General features: G+C 41.2%; 1 protein-coding gene across 2 annotated transcripts in view; it reads left to right on the top strand.

The window, feature by feature from the left end:
• LOC141048586 (uncharacterized) overlaps nt 1-22,787 on the top strand; it is a 142,787-nt gene extending 120,000 nt beyond the window's left edge. For both annotated transcript variants that reach the window (XM_073544309.1, XM_073544310.1), the window contains exons 6-7: nt 8,065-8,173; nt 20,195-22,787. In XM_073544309.1, coding sequence (XP_073400410.1) covers nt 8,065-8,173; nt 20,195-21,789 — 1,704 coding nt within the window. In that variant the 3' untranslated portion in view covers nt 21,790-22,787. The remainder of the gene's footprint in view (nt 1-8,064; nt 8,174-20,194) is intronic.
• Nucleotides 22,788-23,544: the final 757 nt, after the last annotated feature.

Raw genomic sequence — 23,544 nt, 5'->3', positions numbered from 1 at the left:
TGCTTCTGGTTTACTGAAATTACCACCAGACAGAAGTAACCACACTTTAAAAAATAAAAAAAAAGCCAAACTTTTGGTCGCCACTGTATAATCTGCCATGTTTGTACGTTAGAAATAAAACTATTACTTTGTTTTCTACATTTTTACCCACTTTTCTTGCTCCGCAGACTCTTATCGCTAATTGTGTGGGAGCAGGTGATAGGAGACTGGCTGTTATGATGTCTTCCATGCTCAGTTCACTGAGACATGAGGGTTTCCCTTCTCTCCTGTCACCTAGTACATACTCAGAAGAACAAGCAGCAAGATAGATTTTTGCAGTTTTCAGAGTGACTAATAAGCTCAGAAGGCACGGGATAGGAGAATTTATTTTCATGTACTATTGATAATGTATATAGATTTTGTTGAAATGACAGTGACTATTTTAATCAGTAAAGAAATTATGCCAAAGTTTAGCCATTGAAAAACAGGAAAAAATCAAGCTGTCCTATATAACCTTACTGACAGAAAACCAGACCCAATATGGAATAAGGTGTAAGACACAAATGGTATAAGAAATACCTGTAATCTTTTATTATAAGATAATGTTACAATTAAAACTGCAGATGTCGGAATGTGAAGGCAGCCACATCAGAGCATATCATATGTACATAAATAAATGTACATTTTGTCCATTATAGGCACAAGCTATATGGCCGAAAGTGGTACTAGAACTAATTAAATATTGGATACCTACTCTTGACAAAATAAAAAAATAATATACATTACCAAAAGAAAGCTACTGAAGATTGGGAAGCCACCCACAATGTGTTTCACATATTGCTTCACCCCTGAAGAAACAATATGCGAAACGCGCGTCGGGCTGTTTGCTCTTCAGTAGCTTCTTTTGGAAATGTTACTTATTTTTTTTACTTTGTCCGTAGTAGTATTATTGCTATAGTAGTCTTACACCTTTTTTCTATATTGTGTCTGGTTGGTTTTTCTTAGGTTTTACAGTGGACATAAATGTCAAAGTAGAATGTTTTTTTTTTCCAGTATGTACATATTGTGACATCGGCGGCCGAGCCCGCCGATGCCTCATCAGCGGCGGCATCCGCCGCTGCATATCCCCACCGACGCTCCTCCATCAGCGCGCTCTCTTACCCGGCCTCCCGCTCTGCTGTATCCCCGCGCTCTGTCCTTAGGCCGCGGGCGCGCGCCCGCCCGCTCTCTTCATCCTGCGGTGGGCGTCGCTGAAGGCGGGGTTTGCTACTCACTTCCTGGCCATTAGGTATTTCAGGTGTCCTCCCTATGGGGAAGACGCCTGATGATTGTGTGGCATCCTCGCACTCTCTGGCCGTTATAGTTCCTCTATAGTACACCTGCCTTGTGTCTCGCTCAGTTCCCCTCTGTCTGCCTCAGCCTCGTCCTGTCCATTCCTCTCTCCCAGTGCTCCTCCTGCCTATTTTCTGTGTTATGATGAGTCACCGAAGGAGGAAAAAACAAAATACCAGCTAAGTCCAGAAAAACCAGAGAGGTTGGCAGCTATCGGATTGCAGACCCCTGAACCTATCCACAACAACTAGCAGTAGCCGTGGGGGGTTCCTACGGTGCCCTAGACCCCTCGATCACAGCCGGAGAACTATATAGCCTAAAGACAGAAAGGGGAAAAACTAAACTGCCCCAGAGCAGACCCCAAGCAATAGGCAGCCCCCAACATATAATGACGGTGAAGCAAGATGAAAACACTAACACAGATAGAAAGATAGGTTGAGCAAATGATGGGGCCCAAGCTAACTACATAGGACAGGATAGGAAAGCTGCTGTCTGCCATCCGCAAAAACCCTATCAAAATGAGCCAACTGACTGATGGGAAAAACAGGCCCTGAAGTCGCTAGGCTTCAAAAGACTATATCAGCACTCAGGTATATTCTGAAGACAGAGCAAAATATCAACAGATCAGAGACAAAAATGGAGTTCAGCTCACCCCCGGCCGGGGATGGCAGAACTCTCAAAAAACAAGGCAAAACAAACACAAAACTGAAGAGTACAAACAAGAGCAGAAAAACTTAGCTTTGAGATGCAGGAATCAGACTGGTCTCCAAGAATCCAGCAGGAAAATCACCTGCCAGGAAGAAGGGCGTCGGCAGCCTTATATCCAGTCCTCAATTCCAGCCACCCAGTCATCATCTAGCTGCCCAGGTGTTTGGTAATCAGCCTCACTACCTTCCTTCACCAGAGGAAGGAGTTCATCAGACCTCAATGGTGAAGGGAAAAATGAACTCACAACAGTACCTCTCCCTTGAGGAGGGGTCACCGAACCCTCATCCATGCCACCAGGGCGATCCGGGTGAGCCCGATGAAAGGCATGCACCAATCTTTCTGCATGAATATCAGAGGCAGAGACCCAGGAATTATCCTCCTGACCATAACCCTTCCACTTAACCAAATACTGGAGCCTCCGTCTAGCCAGACTGGAATCCAGTATCTTCTCTACCTCATATTCCATGTTACCTTCAACCAATATAGGGTCAGGAGGTGCCACCACAGGAACTACTGGTTCAACAAACCTCTTCAACAAGAACTTATGAAACACATTATGAATTTTAAATGTGACAGGAAGAGCCAACCGAAAAGAGACCGGATTAATAATCTCCAAAATCTTGTAAGGTCCAATAAATCTAGGCTTAAACTTAGGAGAAGCCACCTTCATAGCGATATTTTTTGATGACAACCAAACCATATCACCCACCTTAAACTGGGGACCAACGGTCCTACGCCGGTTGGAAAACCGCTGGGCCTTTTCTTGGGAGAGAGACAACTTATCCACTACTTGGTCCCAGATCTGGTGCATTCTCTCCACCACAGTGTCAACACCTGGGCAGGGAGAAGGCTCCACCTGCCCTGAAGAAAATCGAGGGTGAAAACCAAAGTTACAAAAAAAGGTGACATCAAAGTGGCAGAACTAGCTCTATTATTTAAAGCAAATTCAGCCAAGGGCAAAAATGAAACCCAATCATCTTGATCGGCAGAAATAAAACATCTCAAATACGACTCCAAAGTCTGGTTTGTTCTCTCCGTCTGCCCATTGGTCTGAGGGTGAAACGCAGAGGAAAAGGACAACTGAATTCCCAGCTTGGAACAGAAAGTCCTCCAAAATCTAGACACAAACTGAACTCCTCTGTCAGATACAATGTTCTCAGGAATCCCGTGCAAGCGAACTACCTGTTGCAAAAACAAGGGCACCAACTCAGAGGAAGATGGCAACTTAGGGAGTGGTACAAGATGGACCATGTTAGAGAATCTATCACAAATCACCCAAATAACAGTCATTCTCTGAGAGACAGGCATATCAGAGATAAAATCCATTGAAATATGGGTCCATGGCCTCCTGGGTAGCGGCAAAGGCATCAACAAGCCACTAGAGCGAGAACAAGGTTTAGACCGGGAGCAAGTCCCACAGGACTGCACAAAATTCCTGACATCATGAGACAAGGCGGGCCACCAAAAAGACCGACTCACCAGATCTCTAGTACCAAAAATACCTGGATGACCAGCCAATGCAGAGCAATGAACGTCAGACATCACTCTCTTCCTCCACTGGCCAGGAACATACAACTTTCCACTGGGACAACGCTCAGGTTTGTCCTCCTGAAACTCTTCCAGAGCACGTCTCAAATCGGGCGAGATGGCAGAAAGAACTACCCCCTCGCCTAAGATGGTAGCAGGCTTAGTCACAACAGGAGAATCAGCAAGGAAACTCCTAGAGAGGGCGTCTGCCTTGACATTCTTAGTGCCCGGAAGAAAAGAGACCACAAAATCAAAACGTATGAAAAACAAGGCCCACCTAGCCTGTCTAGGATTCAAGTGCTTGGCCGACTCCAGGTAAATCAAATTCTTTTGGTCAGTAAGGACCATGACTTGGTGTTTGGCTCCCTCCAACCAATGTCTCCACTCCTCAAATGCCCATTTCATGGCCAACAGTTCCCGATTCCCCACATCATAGCTACGTTCGGATGGGGAGAACTTTCGGGAAAAGAAAGCACAAGGATTCATTTTAGATGTCACAGGATCTTTTTGAGACAACACCGCTCCTGCACCAATCTCAGAAGCGTCCACCTCCACCTGAAACGGGAGTGAGACATCAGGTTGCCGCAAAACCGGAGCAGAAGTGAATCTTCGCTTCAGCTCCTTAAAGGAAGAAACAGCCTCCGGAGACCAATTCAGCACATCAGCACCCTTCCTAGTCAAATCCGTCAATGGATTGGCAATACCAGAAAAATTAGCTATAAATTTCCGATAAAAATTAGCAAAACCCAAAAACTTCTGGAGGTCCTTCAAAGAAGTGGGCTGAACCCAATCATAAATGGCCTGTACCTAGGCCGGGTCCATTTCAATAGTTGACGGAGACAAAATAAATCCCAAAAATGAAATCCTCTGTACCCAAAAAGGCATTTCGATCCCTTGACATACAGGGAATTCTCCCTCAAAATCCGGAACACAGTCCCAACATGTTCCACATGAGAGTCCCAATTCTTGGAGAAGATCAAAATATCATCCAGATAGATAATCAAAAAAGTATCCACAAAGTCTCGGAATATATCATTCATGAAGCACTGGAAGACAGAAGGGGCATTAGTGAGCCCAAAAGGCATCACCAGGTACTCAAAATGTCCCTCCGGAGTATTAAACGCCGTCTTCCATTCATCCCCATGCTTAATGCGAATAAGATTATACGCCCCCTGAGGTCAAGCTTGGTAAACCAGCAAGCACCTTTAACTCTGGAGAATAGATCAGAAATCAGGGGTAACGGATACTGATATTTAACAGTAATTTTGTTGAGGGCACGATAGTCAATACAAGGCCTTAATGAACCATCCTTTTTAGCCACGAAAAAAAACCCAGCACGTAAGGGTGAAGAGACTGGTCTAATATGACCCTTCTCCAATGCCTCCTTAATATAGGATCGCATAGCCTCGTGCTCGGGTACAGATAAATTGAAAAGCCGACCCTTGGGAAATTTACACCCCGGGTTCAGCTCAATTGCACAGTCATAACTCCTATGAGGAGGCAAAGACGCAGACTCATTCTCACTAAATACATCATAAAAGTCAGCCAAATAGTCAGGAACATCATGCGACTGGGGAGAGGTGGAGAAAACAGGAGCATCACTAAGGGCACACCGACAACCCCAACTCACCACAGACAAAGATTTCCAATCCAGAACTCGATTATGGATTTTCAACCAGGGAAACCCCAGAACAATGGTATCATGCAAATTATGCAACACCAAAAATCTGCAATTTTCTTGAAGGTCTGGGGCGACCCGCATTACCACCTCGGTCCAAAACTGAGGTTTATTCTTCGCCAAAGGAGTAACATCAATACCCCTCAAAGGGATAGGCGTCCGCAGAGGTGTCATAGGAAATCCACAACGTTTAGCAAAATCCAAGTCCATCAGGTTCAGAGCTGCTCCCGAATCCACAAAAGCCTTAGCGGAAAATGTGGACAGGGAGCAGATCAGAGTAATTGCCAGAAGAAACTTAGGTTGAACACCACCCACAGAAAACGTGTGTGCACAACGTTTCTCTCGTTTAGGGCAGACAGAAATAATATGCGAGGCATCTCCCCCAAAAAAACACAGCTTATTACGCCTTCTGAACTCCTGACGTTGCGCCCTAGACAAAATTCTATAACATTGCATAGGTTCAGACATTTGTTCAACAGGTGGTAACATCTCTTGTGTAGTTTTGCGTTCACGTAAACGCCGATCCACCTGAATGGCTAATGACATAGAATCGTCAAGACCAGAGGGAACAGGAAATCCCACCATAGTATCTTTTACAGTTTCTGACAAACCCTTCCGAAAGAGGGCTGCCAAGGCACCATCATTCCAGGTAGTAAGGACCGCCCACTTTTGGAATTTTTGACAGTACAACTCTGCCGAATCCCGACCCTGGCTTAATGCCAACAGGGTCTTTTCAGCCTGATCAATAGCATTAGGTTCATCATACAACAACCCCAAGGCTTGAAAAAATGCATTCACATTATTCAGAATAGGATCATCAGGTTTCAAAGAAAACGCCCAATCCTGGGGATCGCCGTGCAGCAAAGAGATGACAATTTTAACCTGCTGCGCAGAGTTCCCCGACGAGTTAGGCTTCAAGGCAAAAAATAATTTACAATTATTCTTGAAATTCAAGAATTTAGACCGATCCCCCAAAAATACATCAGGAGTAGGAATCTTTGGTTCAGCAGCATGTGAATGAGCAAGATAGGCGGAAATTCCCCGCACTTCAGCAGCGAGCTGCTCCACACGATCAGACAATTGCTTCATCTCCATTGAGAGAAAAATTCCCCCTACGGCCTCAGAGATATAGAGGAAAAAATATGCACACAAAAAAAAAATTGACACTTTTTTCTTTTTTTTTTTTTCCTTTTTTTTTTCTTACAATTCTCTCCTGCTATTGAGTACCCTAGGATCTGCGGTATGGCTGGTGATTCTGTTATGATGAGTCACCAAAGGAAGAAAAAACAAAATACCAGCTAAGTCCAGAAAAACCAGAGAGGTTGGCAGCTATCGGATTGCAGACCCCTGAACCTATCCACAACAACTAGCAGTAGCCGTGGGGGTTCCTACGGTGCCCTAGACCCCTCGATCACAGCCAGAGAACTATATAGCCTAAAGACAGAAAGGGGAAATCTAAACTGCCCCAGAGCAGACCCCAAAGCAATAGGCAGCCCCCAACATATAATGACGGTGAAGCAAGATGAAAACACTAACACAGATAGAAAGATAGGTTGAGCAAATGATGGGGCCCAAGCTAACTACATAGGACAGGATAGGAAAGCTGCTGTCTGCCATCCGCAAAAACCCTATCAAAATGAGCCAACTGACTGATGGGAAAAACAGGCCCTGAAGTCGCTAGGCTTCAAAAGACTATATCAGCACTCAGGTATATTCTGAAGACAGAGCAAAATATCAACAGATCAGAGACAAAAATGGAGTTCAGCTCACCCCCGGCCGGGGATGGCAGAACTCTCAAAAAACAAGGCAAAACAAACACAAAACTGAAGAGTACAAACAAGAGCAGAAAAACTTAGCTTTGAGATGCAGGAATCAGACTGGTCTCCAAGAATCCAGCAGGAAAATCACCAGCCAGGAAGAAGGGCGTCGGCAGCCTTATATCCAGTCCTCAATTCCAGCCACCCAGTCATCATCTAGCTGCCCAGGTATTTGGTAATCAGCCTCACTACCTTCATTCACCAGAGGAGGGAGTTCATCAGACCACAATGGTGAAGGGAAAAATTAACTCACAACATTTCTGGTTTATGTACCTCCAGGTCACCCTCCTTTCTTCCTGGGCTTCCCTTCCCTCCTGGGTTCCCTGTCCTCTGCCCGTCCGCTCTTATATTCCCTCCCGTGGCTTCCTCCTCTGTACTCCTTCGCCTCCTGTGGCGTAGTCTTGCTACCTTACAAGTAACTGCTGCCTGGTTTCCTCGCTTCGGTACCCTGGTCTCTGTCCGGTATCTCTGCCCTCTCTCTGTCCTAGCTTGTCCCTCGAGCTGTCCCTCTTGGCACCGGCTGTCACGGTTCTGACCCCTGCGGTCCTGCCCCTAACGATCCCTGTATAGGGGTCGGTCATCACCTGGCGCGCTCGGCCCAGGGGCTCCAGATCCGCGACCCAGGGGGTCCACTCTCGGACGTTGTCGGTTCCTGAACGTCACACATATATTGATTATGTAAAATAGGGGGCAGGTCAGTGAGGGATCATTGACCTGTCATAAGCCATACAGATGAATATGTAGCAGAGCACCACATAAAGACCCCTCACAGGCCATCCCGGGGCACAGGCATATCATTAACTCAAATATAGGTTAAACAACAACCACAAGACTGATTTAATCAACCAAGGTATCATTTTATTCAGTATAACGGCACCAACCTGATACTGTGTGTAGGTTACTGTGCACAATCCTGATGACAGATTCCCTTTAAGGGAGCTTTATGTAGTGACAGAAAAGCAAAGAAAACTTCTCCCTTCTTAACTGTACATCATTTGTTCCCCGTTTCATGTGGTAAAGTAGGTAAGAAATCTGAGTCACCTAAAAGTTGAAGACTTGATAGAAAAAGAGATGTATGTGGGTGTAACCCAACTGTGTAAGGTGGAGGACGGTCCTACAGAAATCAGCACTGGTAAGTGATAACCATTATATGCTAAAACTAAAACAGTTTCCTTGTTCAGTCTCTGTATGTGGCAGAAAGCTGCAGAAAAAATTAACATCCTGTTGATTTAAAATCCACACCTCTTGTCAATTTCCGCATAGAATATTTTCTGTAGCATGTGCTTGAGATGTATCATCTAGTCCACTTTGCTACTCTGAAAAAACAGAAAAACTGCAGTGTATCCGCTACGTGTAATCATACCCATATGCGATATATGGAGAATTATTTTCCCCTGGACCCATCATCCCCTTTAGCCCTCTGCTCTTTCCCATCCCCCTGCAGACGTCCAACAACTTTATAGCTACAGATATGAGAAATGTGTTTCGACTTCTTTAATGCAAACACGGCCTTATTAATGCCCACAGGACCTCAACTTATTTGGCTAGGAGGAAAGGATGATAATAGTTGGTAATCAGCAACTCATACAATACACTGCAGTTGTAGACTTTTTAGGCTACTTGCAACAGACCGCTGTATTTCGATGGCATGTACAGGTGTAATATTGGACTATTACAACAAGGTGCAAAAAATGTATATATTTTATACAACATGCATACTTTCTGAGGTAATTTGTTGCATTTAAATTTCTGGTCTGCCAAGATTTTTCTCTAAAATTAAAAAAAAAAAAGCACAACATGGCTAGACCGTGTCTCATGCCAAGAAGCACCATTTCTCCAGGATGCAACACCTAGTACCAGAAGCAAAGTTAGGAAAGAAAGAAGGGTAATAAACTGTCCTTCTTGTTTGCAGTGTGTGAAAAATAAATACAAATTGGGTTATTAAAGGGAGTCTGTTAACCCTAAACTGCAAATTCAGTAACTGAAATCGTAGCCATCATTTTAATCTTTTTTTTCATAAATCTATAGTATACGTGAAAATAAGAAATTTTGTAATATATCTTTATTACATAAATTTGGTTTTTTCTTCTCGTGAACTAATCATTCATTCTCAGAATTCTTAAGTGAATACAGATGTTCCCATTACTGAGATAGGAGCTGACAGTTAGTGCTTGTAATGTTCTATGGAGAACTGTAGCTGTCCTTTCAGGAGAACTTGCAGCAGAATCTTTGTGTCTGGTAAAATCCACACCCCCCAAAATACATATATGGGCATGCAGGTCTTTGAAATTTAAATCCACAGTCACCTTTATACCTTCTATCTGTTGTTGAATTCTCAAGTAATTAATGTTTAATTAATATTTTTTGTGTCTTGAGCTGACATTTTTACGGATACCATTTAAAGTGCTCTGGGCATGACTGAGCACTTTCCAAGTCTCTGCATCCCAAGTTTCTTTTTTTCCATGCCCAGGACCATTATCTTTAGTTTGATTAATAGGTTACTGTCTGTGTGATGTAAGACAATGAAATTAGACAGTGAGCTATGGAGCTAAAGACGCAAGTGCTTGATGAGGAAACAACCTCATAAGGCAGAAGCTTGGGAAGTGCACTGCCACACCCAGAGCACTTGTCCCACTTGCATATGAGTTAAACATTAATTTCTTAGGAATGCTGCAACAGATAGAAGATTTAAAGGTGTTGTCGGATTTAAGTCACGAAAATCTAACAGATTCTCTTTAACTCCTTCACCCCCAGGCTATTTTCCATTTTTTCCGTTTTTGCTTTTTCCTCCCCTCCTTACAAGAGCAATAACATTCTCATTTTTCTGTAAACATAGCTGTATGAGAGCTTTTTTTGTGGGGGAAATTGTTCTTTTGAATGACACCATTCATTTTATCATGTGATGCACTGGAAAGCCGAAAAAGAATTCCAAGTGTTTTGGATTTGCAAAAAAAAGGGCAATTTCGTAATTGTTGTTTTTGTTTTTTTATTTATCAGAGCAGTTCTGGAATAACGGAGTATAAAATTTGTAGAAGAGTGGAGAAGGAGGAAAAAAGAGGACTAAAGGTACTGTCACACTTAGTGATGCACCAGCGATCCCGACCAGCGATCCCGACAACGATATGGATCGCTGGTACATTGCTAAGTGGTCACTAGTGAGCTGCCACACAGGCAGATCTCACCAGCGACATTGCTGGGGTCGGGGGTCGCTACTTACCTGTCAGACGCGGCGATCCTGACGTCCTCCCGCCCGCGTCCACGCTCGTCTCTCCACAGGAAGCCCAGCAGGAAGCTGACGACGAAAAACAGTCCAGGACGTTCTCGCGCGATCAGCGATAACCAGCGGGGGAGTCGGTCGTTGGTAAGTATCAGACATAGCGATATCGCTAGCAATATCACTATAACGTCACAAGTTATAGCGATATTGCTAGAGATATCGCTTAGTGTGACAGGCCCTTTACAATTAATGGATAGCATCGTAAATATTCTGTCTCTAATTAGATTTGTGGGCAGCCCTGTGTGTCTAACCAATGAAATGCAAGAAGTTCACGTGCTTAAAATCAGATATGAGAAATACCTATGAATAGGGGCCAATCGGGATCAACCCCATCTTCAAATAATCCCAATATACATATACGGGGTTCTGTTTCCCTCCATACACCCTTTCTATCAAGGAGATGACCTCATTCCAAAATGGGCCTGTCTACATTCCGACATCGTATGAATCAAATGTGCCTCTTCAATTCAACACCTAGCAAATCTCCATTGAAATTGAATTCCTCTTTGGGCGATTTGTAGTTCTCTTAATATGGCATCTAATATAATCAGTTGGCTAAATGTAGATTTGATCCAATCAAAGCCAAATTATCAATGTGAGCAAGGTCCTGGGCCCAGATTTTCTGCATCCAAGGGTTCTTATATATATATTTATTTATAGTTCATAGAGTTCTACATAGCAGAATAGCCGCTAAATCAATTGCCAGCTTCTGTAAAATCAATACAAAACCCAACATGAAATGACACATGGTTTACATACAGTAAACCATTTCATTTTTTTTTTTAATATCTTTGACTAATAATTAGATTAGGGTATGTGTGTAAAATTTGGGACATGTAAGTGTTAAATTAAGGGGTTAATTCATTGAAAAAAATTGCATGGGCTCCTGAGGTAATTTCTCCACCAGAGAGGGAAAGCCAGTGAGTGAGGGCAGATATTAATAGCCTGGAGAGGGACCATTGTTTTTGCCCCCCCCCGGCTAAAAAAATCTGCCCCCAGCCACCCCAGTTGCGCCTTTTCTGGCACTTAGCCTCTCGATTGCAATAACCGGCGATCAAAAGATCAAATCTACACTAAAATAGTATCAATAAAAACGTCAGCTCGGCGTTAAAAAAAATAAACCCTCACCGAGCTCCAGATCCCAAAACATGGCGACTATTTTTTCTTCTCAGAAACGTTGGATTTTTTTCACCCCGTAATCTGACGTTGGGCGTAATAGTACTCCCATGTCAGAATTCCTCCCTTTGATGTTGGTTCCACGCTGAGCCCACATCTTTCCCTGCACATCAGCTGTTTTGGACAGCTGACATGTGCCTCTAAAATTAAAAACGCCAGAATTACGTTTTTTTGGTCACCACTGCATTGCAATAAAATTCAGTAACAGGCAATCAAAAGATAGTATGTACCCCAAAATGGTATCAATAAAAATGTGAGCTTGGTACGCAAAAAATAAAACCATAAACCAGTCCCAAATTGCAAAAAATTGAGATGCTACACGTCTCAGAAAATAGTGCCTTTTTTTTTTTACCAAAGTTTGGATATTTTTCACCACTTGAATAAAAAAGAATCCAGACATACAGTTAAGGTCCATATATATTTGGACAGAGACAACATTTTTCTAATTTTGGTTCTAGACATTACCACAATGAATTTTAAACAAAACAATTCAGATGCAGTTGAAGTTCAGATTTTCAGCTTTCATTTGAGGGTATCCACATTAAAATTGGATGAAGGGTTTAGGAGTTTCAGCTCGTTAACATGTGCCACCCTGTTTTTAAAGGGACCAAAAGTAATTGGACAGATTAAATAATTGTAAATAAAATGTTCATGTCTAGTACTTGGTTGAAAACCCTTTGTTGGCAATGACTGCCTGAAGTCCTGAACTCATGGACATCACCAGACGCTGTGTTTCCTCCTTTTTGATGCTCTGCCAGGCCTTCACTGCGGTGGTTTTCAGTTGCTGCTTGTTTGTGGGCCTTTCTGTCTGAAGTTTAGTCTTTAACAAGTGAAATGCATGCTCAATTGGGTTGAGATCAGGTGACTGACTTGGCCATTCAAGAATATTCCACTTTTTTCCTTTAACCCCTTCACTACCAAGGGTGGTTTGCACGTTAACTCCCGGTCCAATTTTTACAATTCTAACTACTGTCCCTTTATGAGGTAATAACTCTGAAACGCTTCCATGGATCCCGGTGATTCTGACATTGTTTTCTCGCGACATATTGTACTTCATGTTAGTGGTAAAATTTCATTCAAATAACTTGCGTTTATTTGTGAAAAAAATGGAAATTTGGCGAAAATTTTTAAAATTTCGCAATTTTCCAACTTTGAATTTTTATGCCCTTAAACCACAGAGATACAGCACACAAAAAACTTGATAACTAACATTTCCCACATGTTTACTTTACATCAGCACAATTTTGGAACCAAAATTTTTTTTTTTGTTAGGAAGTTATAAGGGTTAAAAATTGACAAGCGATTTCTCATTTTTGCAACACCATTTTATTTTTACGGACCACATCACATTTGAAGCCACTTTGCGGGGTCTATATGATAGAAAATACCCAAAAGTGACACCATTCTAAAAACTGCACCCCTTAAGGTGCTCAAAACCACATTCAATAAGTTTATTAACCCTTTAGGTGCGTCACAGGAATTTTTTTGAATATTTAAAAAAAAATTAATATTTAACTTTTTTTCACAAAAAAAATACTTCAGGTTCAATTTTTTTTATTTTACCAAGGGTAACAGGAGAAATTGGACTGCAAAAGTTATTGTGCAATTTGTCCTGAGTACGCGGATACCTGATATGTGGGGGGGAACCACTGTTTCGGCGCATGGCAGAGCTCAGAAGGGAAGGAGCGCCGTTTGACTTTTTCAATGCAAAATTGGCTGGAATTCAGATCGGACGTCATGTCGCGTTTGGAGAGCCCCTGATGTACCTAAACAGTGGAAACCCCCCACAAGTGACCCCATTTTGGAAACTAGACCCCCCAAGGAACTTACCTAGATATGTGGTGAGAACTTTGAACCCACAAGGGCTTCACAGAAGTTTATAACGTACAGCGGTACAATTAATAAATCATATTTTTTCCACAAAAATGATCTTTTCACCACCAATTTTTATTTTCCCAAAGGTAACAGGACCCTAAAAGTTATTGTGCAATTTGTCCTGAGTATGGTGATACCCCATATGTGGGGATAAACCACTATTTGGGCGCATGGCAGAGCTTGGAAGGGAAGCAGCGCCATTTGACGTTTTTGGCTGGAATTGAGATCGGACACCATGTCGCGTTTGGAAAGCCCCTGATGTACCAAAACAGTGGAAACCCCCCACAAATGGCACCATTTTGGAAACTAGATGCCCCAAGGAACTTATCTAGATGTGTGGTGAGAACGTTGAACCCCCCAGTGCTTCACAGAAGTTTAAAATGCCTGGGCGTGAAAATAAAAAAATCGTATTTTTTCCACAAACATGATCATTTAGTCACCAATTTTTTTATTTTCCCAATGGTACCAGGAGAAATTGGACCCCAAAAGTTGTTGTCCAATTTGTCCTGAGTTCGCTGATACCTCATATGTGAGAGAAAACTACTGTATGGGCACACGTCGGGGCTCGGAAGGGAAGTAGTGACATTTTGGAATGCAGCCTTTGATGGAATGGTCTGCGGGTGTCATGTTGCTTTTGGAGAGCCCCTGATGTACCTAAACAGTGGAAACCCCCCACAAGTGACCCCATTTTGGAAACTAGACCCTCTAAGGATCTTATTTAGCTGTGTGGTAAGCACTTTGAACCCCCAAGGGCTTCACAGAAGTTTATAACGCCCGGGTGTGAAAATAAAAAAATCATTTTTTTTCCACAAACATGATCAATTAGTCCCCAATTTTTTATTTTCCTAAGGGTACCAGGAGAAATTGGACCCCAAAAGTTGTTTTGCAATTTGTCCTGAGTACGCTGATACCCTATATGTGGGGTAAAACACTGTTTGCGCTCATGGCAGAGCTTGGAAGGGAAGGACCACCATTTGACCTTTTCAACGCAGAATTGGCTGGAATTGAGATCAGATGCCATGTTGCATTTGGAGAGCACCTGATGTGCCCAAACAGTGGAAACCCCCAATTCTAACTCCAACCCTAACCCCAACAAACCCCTAACCCTAATCTCAGCCCTAACTCTAGCCCCAGCCCTAGCCCTAACCCTAGCCCTAACCCTAATGGGAAAATGGAAATAAATACATTTTCTTTTAATTTTATTATTTTTGATTTGATTTACTATTTATGGCGGTTTTTATATTTGGCAGCTGTCATAGGCTAAAAGACGCTTTTTATTGTAAAAATAGTTTTTGCATCACTACAGATTGAGAGCTATAATTTTTCCGTATTATGACCCACTGAGTCATATGAGGTCTTATTTTTTGCGGGACGAGTTGACGTTTTTATTGATATCATTTTCGGGCATGTGACATTTTTTGATTATTCCGATTTTATTCTGATTTTTGGGACACAGAATGAACGAAAACCAGCGTTTCATGAATTTCTTTTGGGCGGTGCGTTTACACCGTTCCGTGTGCGGTAAAATTGATAAAGCGGTTTTATTCTTCGGGTCGGTACGGTAACAGCGATACCTCATTTATGTCGTTTTTTTATGTTTTGGCGGTTTTATGCAATGAAAACTATTTTATATAAAAAAATAATAATTTTTGCATCGCTTTATTCTGTGAGCTATAACTTTTTTATTTTTTTGCTGATGACGCTGTAAGGTGGCTCGTTTTTTGCGGGACAAGATGACGTTTTCAGCGGTACCATGGATATTTATATGCGTCTTTTTGATCGCGTTATTGCACTTTTTGTTCGGCGGTATGATAATAAATCATTATTTTTTGCTTCGTTTTTTATTTTTAAGGGGTTCTCTAAAGGGGTTAACTAATGGGACAGTTTTACAGGGCAGGTCGGTACGGATGCGGCGATACCAAATATGTGTACTTTTATTTTTTTTTTTTTATTTCCAAAAAATGAATTTATTTGGGAATATTTTTTTTTTCTAATTTATTTAGCGATTTTTTTTTAATTAATTTTACACTTTTTTTTTTTTTAACTTTATTAGGTTGTCCCAGGGGGGACATCACTGTCCTGTGACAGATCGCTGATCTGTCACATCACAGATCACTGTGACAGATCAGCAATCTGTCACAGGCAGTGCTGCAGACTTCCTCATGCCTGCGCTTTGCAGGCACTGAGGAAGTCAGCTCCCTAAAGGCCCCCGAAGGTCCCCGTCGCCATCTTGGATCCGGGGACCTGTAGGGAAGAGACCCCCTCAGCAGCGCTGCACATTGGGCTGCTCCGGGGGGCTCAGGGAAGCACGGAGGGAGCCCCCTCCCTGCCGATGCTTCCCTTTAACCCCCGGTACACCGCGATCGTGCTTGATCGCGGTGTGCAAGGGGTTAACGTGTCGGGGGCGGTCCGTGACCGCCCCTGATACACTGTGCCGGGTGTCAGCTGTGATAATCAGCTGACACCCGGCCGCGATCAGCGGTGCTCACCACGTGAGCGCCGCTGATCTCACTAGACTTACTATTCCGTCCTTGGGACTTAGGTCCCAGGTCACATGGACGGAATAGTACGTTCAATGTAGGTAAGGGGTTAATAAACTCCTGGGTTGCTCTGGCTTTATGTTTTGGGTCATTGTCCATCTGTAGTATGAAACGACGACCAATCAGTTTGGCTGCATTTGGCTGGCTCTGAGCACACAGTATGGCTCTGAATACCTCAGAATTCATTCGGCTGCTTCTGTCCTGTGTCACATCATCAATAAACACTAGTGACCCAGTGCTACTAGCAGCCATGCATGCCCAAGCCATCACACTGCCTCCGCAGTGTTTTACAGATGATGTGGTATGCTTTGGATCATGAGCTGTACCATGCCTTCGCCATACTTTTCTCTTTCCATCATTCTGGTAGAGGTTGATCTTGGTTTCATCTGTCCAAAGAATGTTCTTCCAGAACTGTGCTGGCATTTTTAGATGTTTTTTAGCAAAGTCCAGTCTAGCCTTTTTATTCTTGATGCTTATGAGTGGCTTGCACCGTGCAGTGAACCCTCTGTATTTACTTTCATGCAGTCTTCTCTTTATGGTAGATTTGGGTATTGATACGCCTACCTCCTGGGGAGTGTTGTTCACTTGGTTGGCTGTTGTGAAGGGGTTTCTCTTCACCATGGAGATTATTCTTCGATCATCCACCACTGTTGTCTTCCGTGGGCGCCCAGGTCTTTTTGCATTGATGAGTTCACCAGTGATTTCTTTCTTTCTCAGGATGTACCAAACTGTAGATTTTGCCACTCCTAATGTTGTAGCAATTTCTCGGATGGGTTTTTTCTGTTTTTGCAGCTTAAGGATGGCTTGTTTCACCTGCATGGAGAGCTCCTTTGACCGCATGTTTCCTTCACAGCAAAACCTTCCAAATGCTAGCACCACACCTCAAATCAACTCCAGGCCTTTTATCTGCTTAATTGAGAATGACATAACAAAGGGATTCCCACACCTGTCCATGAAATAGCCTTGCAGTCAATTGTCCAATTACTTTTGGTCCCTTTAAAAACAGGGTGGCACATGTTAAGGAGCTGAAACTCCTAAACCCTTCATCCAAATTTAATGTGGATACCCTCAAATGAAAGCTGAAAGTCTGAACTTCAACTGCATCTGAATTGTTTTGTTTAAAATTCATTGTGGTAATGTCTAGAACCAAAATTAGGAAAATGTTGTCTCTGTCCAAATATATATGGACCTAACTGTATTTGGTGTCTATGAACTCTTAATGAGCTGGAGAATCATAATGGCAGGTGAATTTTAGCATTTAGTGAATATGGTAAAAAAACAAAAAGAAAAAGTGGAATTGCACTTTTTTTTTGCAATTTCACCCCACTTGGAATTTTTTTCCCATTTCACAGTACACAATATGTTAAAACCAATCATGTTGTTCAAAAGTACAACTTGTCCTGCAAAAAACAAGGCCTCACACGGCCATTTTGACCTGAAAATAAAAAAAAGTTATGGCTTTGGGAAGAAAGGGAACATAAAACGAAAACACAAAAACGAAAATACCTCCGGTCGTTAAGGGGTTAAAAAAAAAACCTACACATGTTTGGTGTCTGACTTTGTAATGACTTTGAATCATAATGGCAGGTCGGTTTTAGCATTTAGTGAACATGGTAAAAAAGAAAAAACAAAAAAAAATTGTGGAATTGCACTTTTTTTGCAATTTCACCATACTTTTAATTTTTTCCTGCTTTCCAGTACACTATATAGTAAAACCAATGGTGTCGTTCAAAAACATAATTCGTCCCGCAAAAAAAAAAAAAGCCCTCACATAGCCATATTGGCTGAAAAAAAAAAAAAAAGTTATGGCCCTGGGAAGAAAGGGAGTGAAAAACAGACACTAAAATGGAAAAACCCAAGGTGGTGAAGGGGTTAAGGCCCCAAAATGGGGGTGGATATTAATGCCACTCCAAAGAATTAATACATAGCATTAAGACAGAAAAGAGTTTTTGGCAAAAAAGATATACACTTTGACATTCACATAAGATACACACGTGATAAAAAAAGGACAACAACCAAAGACGGCCAGGTTCACATAGCGTTAATGCAGTCCATTCAACGCGTAGCATTGACGGACTGTGTTAACGCTACTCCCTAACGCGATCGCGCTAGCAGTGACGGACCCCCAAACGCTGCAGACCGTGTCCGAGGGTCCGTCACAGAATGACGGCACATCGCTAACACATGCCGCTTATGGCATGCGTTAGTGATGCACTCGGTAATGGGAGTGTATGACAGCGTTAAAGGATGCGTTACATCGCGTTAATGCCGCGGTGTAACGCAATCCATTTAAAGGACTGCCATAACGTTATGTGAACACGGCCTAATGCCTGAGTGACAGATGCATGAAAAATTATAGAATGTGACAAAATTGTAGGTCCCAGTGGAGGAAAGTGCAAAAAAGATACTATAGGGATGAAAAATACGTAATGGGCATGGTCTCTAGCATAAATATAACTATCACTGTGGATATACTAGCCAAAAAAAATTGTGCTGCAACTTTTTGATATGTATAAAATGCAGTCATAACAGCTTAGGCTGGTTTCACACTTGCGTTTTTTTTCCGCGGTATTTTAGCGCTAAATAGCGCATGCGTTTTTTTTCCTATACTTTGCATGGGATGCGCTTATGTGCGCATACACATGCGTTTGTACGCGTTTTTCCGCGCATGCGTTTTTTTGCGGTATGCGCTCGGGCGCACAAAATGCATCCTGTTGCATTTTTTGGGCGTCCGACTTGCCTCAAAAAAATGCATGCGCGCGCAATGCGTTTTTTTACAGCAAGACACCCATTATAAGTCTATGGGTGCGCATATGTGCGCATTGGCATGCTTATGTATGCGTTTTTTTGCACATGCGTTTTTTTTTGTTAACCATGGAATTTAGGGGTTTGGGTTAGAGTTAGGGTTAGTTAAGGGGGGTTAGGGTTAGTTAAGGGGGTTTAGGGTTAGGGTTAGGGTCAGGGTTAGGGTTAGTTAGGGTTTAGGGTTTGGGTTAGGGTTAAGTATGGTTTGGTTAAGGGTTAGGGTCAGGGTTAGGGTTAGGGTCTGGGTTAGGGTTAGGTCAGGGTTAGGGTTAGTAAAGTCATGGTTTGGGTTAGTGTGAGGGGCCACCTAATGTTTGGAAAAAACGCAAACGCGGTAAAAACGCACTAAAAACGCATACAAAAGCATAAAAACGCTGCGTTTTTTTCATGCATGCTCATAAAAATGCTTGAAAAAAACGCAGCAGTTGTATGCTTTTCAATGCGTTTTTTTGCGGGAAAAACGCGCTGCAAAAAAAAGCAAGTGTGAAATTAGCCTTAGATCCCTGTTCACAATTGCTTCATTGTGATAGGAGGTGCTAGTCAGATTGTTCTTAGTTGGCAGAGCACCCTTCTTATCAGGCTCTAAGGGCTCATTCAGATGTCCCGTATGAGTGGCATCCATACTTTTCACAGACGGCACTCGTGACCTGGTCCATAGACCATCCTAGGTACATGTCAGATTTTTTTACTCCGTCCGAGTGTTTTGCACAAAAGTACTGAGACTTGTTCGATATTGATCCGAGCGTTGTATCAAACTCGCTAATGCAAGTCCTTGGATCTGGGAAAATCAAACAGCACTCTTAATGCCCTGTGTTGTCCATTTTTCACGATCTGTCTGAAGCTTGAGAAACTCCATCAGTTTGAGAAAAACTGGTGAAACGGAGCAAACTGATGATTTTTTTCCATACGAAAAAAATCACTGAGGCCTGAATGAGTCCTAGGGCTGTTTTTCAATTAGTGCAGGATCCTACCTGCCCTTTAGATTTGTAGACTTTTAGCTCAGAAATATTCCAGTATGTCTTAAAAAAAGATTAGATTTCGCTCAAACACCAGTATGTCTGGTCATAGCTTGATGGCACAAATGAATTGGCGCCAAGTACCTACTTTCTGTAAGTATACTTTATAGAGCAATAATTTTACATTTGCTATATTCATTGTTTGCACTTTTTGATACAGTAATAATTTAAGATCATGAAATGTTACTATTGTCATTGGCTGTGAAAAGCGTTTTTTGATAGGTTAGAAATGTGCTCTGATATGTTGTTATAATTCTAGAAATTGTAATTATAAAAGAGAAGTTATCTTAATTTACTTATCTAAATTGTTGAAAATTCTTTGATGCATGTTTTAGTCATATATGCAGCTTCATGTTGGAACTTCTTAGATTATTGTAATATTAAAATAACATTTATTTTTATAATATTTATTTATTTTTATTATTATTTTGCAAATGATTAAAAAAAAACTGTTTTTTTTCCAGGTAACAGCACCGAAAACTTTGTGGGAAATTCTCTTTTATCTCCAGATTATGAAGTACAATATAATAGTTCCAAGGATTATCATGGAGAACATTCCACAACACTTATTACCCATATGCCATTAGTTCTTCACCGTGATCTATCTTTGGATCCTGCTAATGACATGGAACATTCATGTGGTCAAGCACAGATTTTTAAACAAAGTACAGAAGATACAGGGGGTAAAATATTTTCATGTTCTGAATGTGGAAAACACTTTAAAAAGAAATTTATTCTTTCTATGCATGAAAGAATTCATAGAGATGAGAGGCCATTTTCTTGTTCGGAATGTGGGAAAAGTTTTAAAAGAAAATCAAGTGTTATTGAACATCAGGTAACCCACACACTGGAGAGGCCATTCCCATGTCCAAAATGTGGGAAACAATTTAAAAAGAAATCTATTCTATCCATGCACGAAAGAATTCATCGAGATGAGAGGCCATTTTCATGTTTGGAATGTGGTAAAACGTTTCGACAACGGCCAGCTCTTTTTAAACATCAAAGAAGGCACGGAAAGGTAGAGCCATTTTCATGTTCAGAATGTGATAGAAACTTTCAACAAAAATCGGATCTCATTGCACATCAAAGAACTCACACAGGGGAGAAGCCATTTTCTTGCTTGGAGTGTGGGAAAAGTTTTCGACAGAGAGCATATCTTGTTACACACCAGCGAACCCACACAGGGGATAAACCATATTCATGTTCTGAATGTGGAAAATGTTTTATACAGAAATCAATCCTTATCCTACATCAGAAATCCCACACAGGTGAGAAGCTATTTTCATGCTCTGAATGTGGGAAAGGTTTTATGCAGAGATCAGCCCTTGCTATGCATCAGAGAATTCACACAGGGGAGAAGCCATTTTCCTGTTCAGAATGTGGAAAATGTTTTCGTCATAAATCAGATTTCATTGTACATGAAAGAAGGCACAGAAAGGAGGAGCCATTTTCATGTCCAGAATGTGAAAAAGGTTTTCAACAGAAATCAGATATCATTGTACATCAGAGAACTCATACAGGGGAGAAGCCATATTCCTGTTCTGAATGTGGTAAATGCTTTACCCAGAAATCATCCCTTTTTGCACATCAGAGAACTCACACTGGGGAGAAGCCATTTTCATGTTCTGAATGTGGGAAATGTTTTATGCAGAAATCAGTGCTTGTTATGCATCAGAAAATTCACACAGGAGAAAAACCATTTTCATGTTTAGAGTGTGGGAAGAGTTTTCGTCAGAAATCCGATCTCTTTGTACATCAAAGAAGACACCGAAAAGAGGAGCCATTTTCGTGTCGAGAATGTGATAGAGGTTTTCTACAGAAATCAGCACTCATTGTACATCAAAGAACTCACACAGGGGAGAAACCATATTTATGTGCCGAATGTGGGAAATGTTTCACCCAGAGATCATCTCTTGTTAGACATAAGCTAATACATACAGGGGAGAAACCATTTTCATGTTCAGAATGTGGGAAATGCTATAGCCATAAATCAGCAGTTGTTCAGCATAAGAAGCGAAGCCATTTTCAGACTGTAATAAATGTTTTACCTCAAGTGTAATTCGATAGGAAAATAAAAAAAAAGTAAAAACCTTTTCTTTTGAACTTGAAATTTTATCCTCATGTTATAGCCATACACATGCATAGGCATGAGGTAGAGGTTATATTCACAGCCATCAATAGGTAATATAGAAATGACTAAAATTAAAAAAACAGCAATCTGCCGTTGTTCATTTGTAATATTGTAATTGATAATATTATAGTTCGAGCTGGTGGCGTAATCAATTTTATATACTTTTTTCATTATATTTTCTGACATAATGAATCATTTTTAATTGGGTTCTCTTTGTGAGCATTTTTTTATTATACTTAACTTTTACATTATTTGACTCAGTCGGGAATTTGACTGCCATTACTGTATTATAATACATGCTATATAAAACACTGAAATACTTTTTTATTGTAGTATTTTGTGCTTGGGGGTTTATTTGTGGTATAAAAACATGCATCATGTTACGAGGCACAACGTACTACAATACAAAAGTATTGCACAGTTTATATCATATTACAGTATTGTCATTGTCAAATTGTGGGATAAAAAAAAGTGTTTAAATAAAAGTTAAATAAAAAAAATACTCGAAAAAGATCCCAAATAAAAATGCTTCAATATGTCAAAAAATATAATGGAAAAAGTATCTAAAATTGGGATGTTCAGCAACTTGAACGCTAACATGATAATTTTATTTAACCATCGTGTGAATGTTACAAAAGTGCAATGGCTGAATTGTACATATATGTACTTTTTAAATTATGTGATGTAGTTTTTGTATTTGATTAATGTTCGCAGCCTAAAGGAGGTGTGTTCATTATAATAGTGACAGGTGGGATGGGGAGGGGTTTGGCTGTTACCTGTATAAGCTTGTTACCACTTCCTGCACACCATAGGACTCGTTGAAGCGCAGGAGGCACGAAATGGCTGTCATCCAGAGTATATCTCGTGAGTACCTTCCTGCGGGCATGTTTTAATTAAGTGTACTAATAAAGGAAGTTTTTATTTAATACCGGTGAGTGCAACCATATATCTTTTTTGGACATTCTTTATATTTTTAGCTATCATAATATCAAGAAAATGAAAACTAAAGTGTTCCAGCACCATGTGAATGTTAGAGTGTTGTGCCATTCATTGAAAAGGAAAGAGCGGTGTATAAAAGTCACTAGTCAACCCCTAATATAATAGACAATCCATATACAAAAATCTGAAGCACTTTATTACATAATCTGAGTGAACAATAACATTCCTTGCGCTATGAGAAAAATTTCTAGGACAAGTATCCATAATATGAAAGAAAATTACATAAGATCGTAAATTAAAGTGCTATCGTCACATTGATTTCAACAAAAGTACGGCATATCTTCTGCAACGTCAGAATTCACCATCAATCTTTTTTTCTATGTATTTTACCATTTTGTATATTTTACAGTCATGGCCAAAAGTATTGACACCCCTGCAATTCTGTCAGATAATACTCAGTTTCTTCCTGAAAATGATTGCAAACACAAATTCTTTGGTATTATCTTCATTTAATTTGTATTAAATGAAAAAACACAAAAGAGAATGAAGCAAAAAGCAAAACATTGATCATTTCACACAAAACTCTCAAAATGGGCCAGACAAAAGTATTGGCACCCTCAGCCTAATACTTGGTTGCACAACCTTTAGCCAAAATAACTGCGACCAAGCACTTCCGGTAACCATCAATGAGTTTCTTACAATGCTCTGCTGGAATTTTAGACCATTCTTCTTTGGCAAACTGCT

The sequence above is a fragment of the Dendrobates tinctorius genome, unplaced genomic scaffold (assembly GCF_039654945.1).
Source record: "Dendrobates tinctorius isolate UK_male_01 unplaced genomic scaffold, ASM3965494v1 ptg000137l, whole genome shotgun sequence".
NCBI classification, from domain to species: domain Eukaryota; kingdom Metazoa; phylum Chordata; class Amphibia; order Anura; family Dendrobatidae; genus Dendrobates; species Dendrobates tinctorius.
This window is presented reverse-complemented; position numbering and strand designations above follow the sequence as displayed.